At 56.4% G+C, this 7,068-nt stretch overlaps 1 protein-coding gene across 1 annotated transcript; it reads left to right on the top strand.

Annotated features, from left to right (window-relative positions):
* The first annotated feature begins 1,407 nt into the window (after positions 1–1,407).
* En1 (engrailed homeobox 1) lies at positions 1,408–5,607 on the top strand. Its single transcript, XM_059280229.1, has 2 exons — positions 1,408–2,335; positions 5,291–5,607. Exons 1-2 carry the CDS (start codon positions 1,408–1,410, stop codon positions 5,605–5,607), a joined length of 1,245 nt encoding a protein of 414 aa, XP_059136212.1.
* The last annotated feature ends 1,461 nt before the right edge of the window (positions 5,608–7,068 follow it).

Genomic DNA, 7,068 nt, shown 5'->3' with positions numbered 1-7,068 from the left:
GCAGTGACACAAACCAGCAGGGCTAGCAAGGTGTAGCAGGCCGCTCAGGTTTGCAATTAGTGGAAAACAAACTGCCTCTCTGAAAGTAGCCAACACTAAGTTTTTTGTTTCATGCCCGATATCTTGGTTTCATTCCTTCACACACACACACACACACACACACACACACACACACACACACACAGAGAGAGAGAGAGAGAGAGAGAGAGAGAGAGAGAGAGAGAGAGAGAGAGAGAGAGAGAGAGAGAATGAGAATGAGCTAAATGTTTCGGGCGTGCGCGGAGGTGGGGGGGAGTGCATAGCAACCCAAGTCCCTGCCGCCTGTCGCTGTCCCCAGCGCTCACGAACCCATAATCCTGTATTTCTCCAACAAGTTGTGGAGTTGCTTCTCTTATCTGCCTACATTCCAAATTCTAGTTCTCTCGGATATCTTCGTGCCCTCTTCAGTCCGGATCTGAAGGAGGGGGAGGGGTGTGGGCACAGATGGGGGCAGGGCGGGAGGACGTACCGGGCCCGAGCCTCTGCACCCCCTCTCCACCCACGGCCGCCGCCCCCGGATTATTTATCCGCAAAGTCCCGCGCGCACCCATTGGACCGAGCCCTGAGTGTCAGCGCGAGTCGCGGCTCGCCATTGGTCCCGCACACGTGCGGCCCTGACTCACGTGCTTCCGGTTTGAAGGCAAAAAGTGTGCCTGGGTGATTTTTTTTTTTTTTTTTTTTTTTTTTTTTTTTTTAAGCCAGAGAGTTTGTGCAAAGATCCGAGCTGTCAGAGATTTCAGGGGGGAAAAAAAGGAGCCCGGCACTGGCGGAGACGCACTCTCCCTGCAAAAAAGCAAAGGCGATTAAAGGCACTGCCAGCCTCGCGCTCTGGGCACAGCTGAGCGTGAAACTGGGGAAGTCAAACCCCTCACTACTGCCTAGGAAGATGGGTAGACTTTAAAGACTATTTTTTTCCTTTAAGAAAAAAAATATCTCGGAGCTTTAAAAAAATCCTTTTTTTCTTCTTTTTTTTTTTTTCTTTTCTGCCCCCCTCGTTTTTTTGGGCTGTGGTTTACTCCCCCATTAAGACCAATCACTGAAATCTGGTTGCTGAAAGAAAAAGAGAGAGAGAAAAGAAAAGAAAAGGAAAAAAAAATAGCCAAGTGTCTTCTCTGTATCTGGATGTCTACAAATTAGAGAGAGGGAAGGAGCGAGATCTGCTCCACCAGAGCGGGCGAGAGCCAGGCCAGACAGACGCCCGGCTTTCTTTTTTGCCTCCTGCACCCGCCCTGTGCCTTCGCTGAGGCTTCGCCTTGACTCCTTCCTCTCCGCGCACCCCCACGGGCCCGCTGGCAAAGTGGGGTGGGGAGCGAGGCGCGGGGGGCGGGGGCCGGCGCGGCGGCGGCCAGGGCTGCCGGGCGGCCGAGCATGGAAGAACAGCAGCCGGAGCCTAAAAGTCAGCGCGACTCGGGCCTCGGCGCGGTGGCAGCGGCGGCGGCGGTGGTGGCGGCGGCGGCCCCGGGCGGCCTCAGCCTGAACCTTAGCCCGGGAGCCAGCGGCAGCAGCGGCAGCGATGGAGACAGCGTGCCGGTGTCCCCGCAGCCCGCGCCCCCGTCGCCGCCGGCGGCGCCCTGCCTGCCGCCCCTAGCCCATCACCCGCACCTCCCCCCGCACCCCCCGCCCCCGCCGCCGCCGCCACCGCCGCCGCCGCCGCCACCGCAGCATCTCGCGGCGCCTCCTCACCAGCCGCAGCCCGCGGCCCAGCTGCACCGCACCACCAACTTTTTCATCGATAACATCCTAAGGCCCGATTTCGGTTGCAAAAAGGAACAGCCCCTGCCGCAGCTCCTGGTGGCGGCGGCTGCAGCCGGAGGAGGCTCAGGAGGAGGAGGAGGAGGAGGAAGCCGCGTGGAGCGTGACCGAGGCCAGACTGGTGCAGGTAGAGACCCTGTCCACTCGCTGGGCACGCGAGCTTCGGGCGCTGCCTCGCTCTTGTGCGCCCCGGATGCGAACTGTGGCCCACCCGACGGCTCCCAGCCGGCCACCGCCGTCAGCGCGGGAGCATCCAAAGCCGGGAACCCGGCTGCTGCGGCGGCGGCGGCGGCAGCGGCGGCGGCGGCCGCGGCGGTGGCGGCGGCGGCGGCGGCAGCATCGAAGCCCTCGGACAGCAGCGGCGGCAGTGGAGGCGGCGCAGGGAGTCCCGGGGCGCAGGGCGCCAAGTTCCCGGAACACAACCCCGCGATCCTCCTCATGGGCTCCGCTAACGGGGGGCCGGTGGTCAAGACTGACTCGCAGCAACCTCTAGTTTGGCCCGCCTGGGTCTACTGCACACGCTACTCCGACCGTCCGTCCTCTGGTGAGTACCCCAGCCACAATGTGCCTCTCTTTCTCTGGCCGGGGGCCCTGTCCCAGGACTCCAGCCCCGCTTCCGGAGACAGTAAACCCAGCTTGTAAGGCTCTCACTTCACATCTGACTTCTCCTCTAGCCCCAGGTCCTAGTCACAGTCGAACGTGCGCTCGATTCTGCCATGCTGGCCTTTCCCACCTCTCGAGAAAGTTACAGCTTCTGGCAAGCACAGGAGGTTCCAGTTTCTGTCCTTTGGTTCTCCGAACTCTGAGCCCTGAGGTCTTTGTTTTATGTTTATTATCTTTAAGAGAGATACGTAATTACTCATTGATTTATTTTTTTTAGGGAAAGGTTGCTTTGAGCTGGCGGGAAGATAGGCCTAGTGACTTAAATCTGCAATCTACCACCTTAGTCCTGTCAGGGCCAGGTTTGGCATGGGAACTCGACCATAGGAATCATCTTTGCCGTGTGTTCGAAACAAACACTATAGATATTATTCTGTGGAGAGTCCATTTACATAAAGACAGATACGGGGAGACAAAGAGGGAGAGAAAAGCTCCATCCCTTGCGCCCAGCCGGGGTATGGTGAGTCAACCCGCGTGGGTAGAATGCAGAGCCAGCCTGTAGCCAGAAAGGTGAGCAGTCACTGCTCGCTGGAGCTGGCAGGCCGTGGGAGAGGGAAACAAGCAGGCCAGAGTCAGGCTTGAAAGCTGGGATATGGGCAAGAAAATCAGCGTTTCCCCGGCAGGGCTCCCCTGACCCTTCGGCCTTGGCTTCTTCCTTTCACTCTCTCCTTCGCAAACCTGCCCGTCAGTGGCTATCTACTAGTCTTAGGGCAATTCTCCGCTTTCTTTTCGTGTGCTAGAAGCACATGAGAAGCTAAGACCTACCCAGGGTCAGCTGGGGGACCCTGGAAGAAGAGGCTCAGGCCTGCGGCCCCTTGCACGGACCAGGAGTTCCCGTGAGGCCAGCGCCGGCTGCAAGGAGAGCAGCAGGGTCTTGGGTCCACGGTCAGCATTGAGCCCGCCAGGGGGCCGGGCAAAAGGTAGCCACAGGCGCCTCTCCGCTTGCTTGCTGGTCTCTTGCAACCGTGCTGCTTCGGGCCGGGTACGGATCGATGCGCGCTATCAGCCCCCGCCATCTCGAGCCCCGTTATTGACACGTCGGGCTCCCTGAACCTCCGAAAAGCTGCTTTGATTGACTCGCCTGATGGATAGAGTGATTGAGCTGTCAGGCTGAGTGGGTCGGGCCGGCCAGGAGGCTACGATTTTATTACAAGTGTCCGTGCCTCTGCACACACGCACACAACAACAACACTACAACATGCTCCGGACGCACCTCCCGCAGCGGAGTCTCCTGGAGGATGCGCACATTTCTTGGGCAATCTTCTGCCTGCTCGGTTCATCTAAATCCCAGTCCTGCTCAGGAGCAGGCCTTGTCTTTGTTCGATGCTCCTTTCCTTTTTATAGACCAGAGAAGGCAGGAACCAGATATTTCTATTCGAAAGGCAGTTCCTGGAGATGAGTGACTACCTAGACATGATTCCTACAGTCAGTTAGGCCTGGACTCCTCCTTACAAACAGCTAGTGACCCTAGGTGCCGGTCTGCTGCAGGATCCAGTAGCCCACTTTATCCAGTGGTCATTAGGTTTGGAGACGCCAGCAAAGACCCTCCTTTCGGATAGTTTTAGGTAATAACAGGCTTGGCAGGGACTTCCCTTGAGTCCACAGGCCTCCATGACTGTCACTGAAGCCTGCAGTTCAATGCCAGCATCCCAACAAGAATGCCAAGAAGCAGGCTTCAGCCTTCCAGGCAGCCTCGTTCTCTCTTCCTTGTTCTCCCTGCCTTTCCCAGGCTGGACCCCACAGCCTCCTTCCACGTTAGCGTTTGAGAGACTTCATCTTGGAGAGTGTTCTTAACGGCCTTCCTACATGTTCATTTCGGAGCGATAGCACATGTCCCCACTGTGATTGTCTCTTGGTCCTTGTTTTGCTTATGGGTGGGGACGACAAGGCAAGGGTCATCCCAGTCTCCCATTTATTTGTGTTACTTCAGGACTTTCGCACCCCGAAATTGGAGCACGCAGATGGAGAAGAGAGATAACAGGGCCTTTCTCCTCTCCCCAGCCCTGTCTGCCCCTATGTAGAGGGGTCAGAAGGGTCCTGCTTTTCTTCTTGGCATCGACTAAGAAGCTAACTAGAGTGTCCCAGGCAGGGCTTAAGCTCATAGACTAGACGCTGCAGCCCCATTAGGGAAGCGGCAGGCAGTGTCATGCTTTCTTCCAGAAGGAGCTTCCTTCAAGTCAATCAGAAAGGAAAGAAGGCAGAAAAAGCCTCCAGCTTCTCGGGAGCTGGGTGATCTCAGCTTCCCAGGCCTCTCTGGGGTCCACGGTGAGAATAGAAAGGGGCTTTGCACAGGCCTGTTTGTATATGGGTGTGTGTAGCTTCCTGAGAACGAAGTGGGAAGGAACCAAAGCAGCCCAGCTATTCTCCACAGGGCAGGCCTTCACCGCTGCATTTTATTCCAGGGCTAGGAAGCCATTCTTGTTCAGGGACCACCAAGTCTAGGTTATTCTGGTTGGGGCTCCAAAGCTCACTCTATCTTGTGTTCCTTCCCCTTTTTTTTGGCCTTCTTGGCTGGGAAGTACTGGGAGCTAGGTCTGGTAGCTTTCTTGAATTGGGGTGTAGGGTGCTCCCTGCAATCCCCGCCCGTGTTCCTCTTTGGCTTCTGAATCCCTCCTGCAAGGGGGGGGGGGGGGGGGCTAGAGATCTCAATGGCTTAGAGAGGGGCTCTGCGGTGGAGGTAGCTGGGACCCAGCAGCGGGCCTCCACAATCTCCCCCGGAAGCTCGGGACCCCTGCGGTGGTCTCCACACAGCCGTCCTCAAGGCTTACTCTGCCTTCTCCTCCTTCCTCTGCTCCCGGCCCCCTTCCTCCCCTCCCCGGCCCTGTCCGCCCCGCTGCAGGTCCGCGCACCAGGAAGCTAAAGAAGAAAAAGAACGAGAAGGAAGACAAGCGGCCGCGGACGGCGTTCACGGCAGAGCAGCTGCAGAGACTCAAGGCGGAGTTCCAGGCAAACCGCTACATCACGGAGCAGCGGCGACAGACCCTGGCCCAGGAGCTCAGCCTGAACGAGTCCCAGATCAAGATCTGGTTCCAAAACAAGCGTGCCAAGATCAAGAAAGCCACGGGCATCAAGAACGGCCTGGCGCTGCACCTCATGGCCCAAGGACTGTACAACCACTCTACCACCACGGTCCAGGACAAAGACGAAAGCGAGTAGCTGTGGCCAGCCCGGGCCCGCGGTCCAACCGCGCCCGTGCCACCTCCTGGCTCCGCGGGGCTACCGCTTCACCGGCCCCACGCCGCCGCCGCCATGCAGAGACGATCGCTAAGGAGGGAGGCATCAACCGGGAAGACAGAGAAAGCAAGCGAGAGAAAGCAATCCTCTGAGTGGACGTTCACATGGGAATGAAACGGTTTTTGAAACGGGAGAAAGACTCGGACAGGTGCTATGGGGGAAAAAAAAAGATCTATTCTCTAACTCACAGTATCAGACGAAACTGCGAATTCCTTAAAGCTCTATCTAGCCAAACTGCTTACGACCGTGTATATATTTAATTTCAGGTAAGGAAAACAAATATGTGTAGCGATCTCTATTTGCTGGACATTTTTATTAATCTCATTTATTATTATTGTTATAATTATTATAATTATTATAATTATTTTATCCCTCCTCCCCACCTTGCTGCCCCCCCTCCCAGTCCAGTTTCGTTTTCGTTGCCTTTATCTTTTGAATGTTTTTGCTTCTCTGGGTACCTCCCGCCCCCCCCCCCCCAACGCTGGCCCTGGTTTCTCTGGGACTTTTCTTTGTGTGCGTGTGAGTGTGTTTCCTTGTGTGTCTGCCCTTCGCCTCTCCTCTACCCACCCAGGATTCTTCCACTGGTCTTGTCTGTCCTCCCAAACCCTGTTCCTTTTCTGGAGACTCCTTGAGAAATACAACCCCACAGACTGCGAGACTGAACCGCCGCTACAAGCCAAAGATTTTATTATGTTCAGAAACCTGTAGTCTGAAATAAAATGTTCACTGTGTTCATGAGCTGTTGACTGCCCTCTTCTTTGTGGGGTGGGGGAGAGCGTGTCCAGGCACTGTGTGGCTACCAATCTAGCTGCACAGGGTGGGTGCAGAGCCCTGGGAATCTCAGGGCAGGCCATAAGCATCACCACTCAACGAATACCGGGGTGAAGGAGTGTATGGCACAGATTTGCCTTGGCCTTCTTCTGGAGGATATACTTGGTTCCTGGATGCATTCTAGGGGACCCAGATGCCAGAAGGTCCAGTCCTACACTTCCCTGCCCCCAGCGGCTCCAGCTGGGTCCCTAAGCTCATCCAGGCTCAGCCAACTGAGTCCCCCTGTTCAACCTGCTCTATGCACCAAACGACACCCTTATTCCTCCTGGCTTTTTTCTTCCTCCCTTTGTTTTTTTTTTTCCTTTTTGGTGGGAGTTTGGCTGGAGGTTTTTCTTTGCCAAAGGCTAGAGGCCTTACCAGGGCCTGCAATGGTGGCAGACTGTCTGTGGAGCTGCCCAGCTTTGGCCCAAGGTCTCTGCAGCCTGGACTTCACATCTTCCTTTGGGCATGGGACTCCCCTTGGCAGATGGTTGCTCTGGTGTGATACACAGGTCTTCACTGCGCGAGGGTCTCTTTCATAGTACGGCAAAGAGAAGGCCTCGATGCTGGGAA

This window comes from Peromyscus eremicus, chromosome 15, assembly GCF_949786415.1.
Source record: "Peromyscus eremicus chromosome 15, PerEre_H2_v1, whole genome shotgun sequence".
Lineage (NCBI taxonomy): Eukaryota > Metazoa > Chordata > Mammalia > Rodentia > Cricetidae > Peromyscus > Peromyscus eremicus.
The sequence above is the reverse complement of the archived record's forward strand: the minus strand, read 5'-3'. Positions and strand labels throughout refer to the sequence as shown.

What these genes read in the sequence shown, in the direction of transcription:
- En1 (XM_059280229.1), top strand. Translation starts at nt 1,408, where the DNA reads ATGGAAGAACAGCAGCCGGAGCCTAAAAGTCAGCGCGACTCGGGCCTC. An exon ending in CTCCGACCGTCCGTCCTCTG is followed by an intron (nt 2,336 to 5,290) that starts GTGAGTACCCCA and finishes GCCCCGCTGCAG; the next exon opens with GTCCGCGCACCAGGAAGCTA.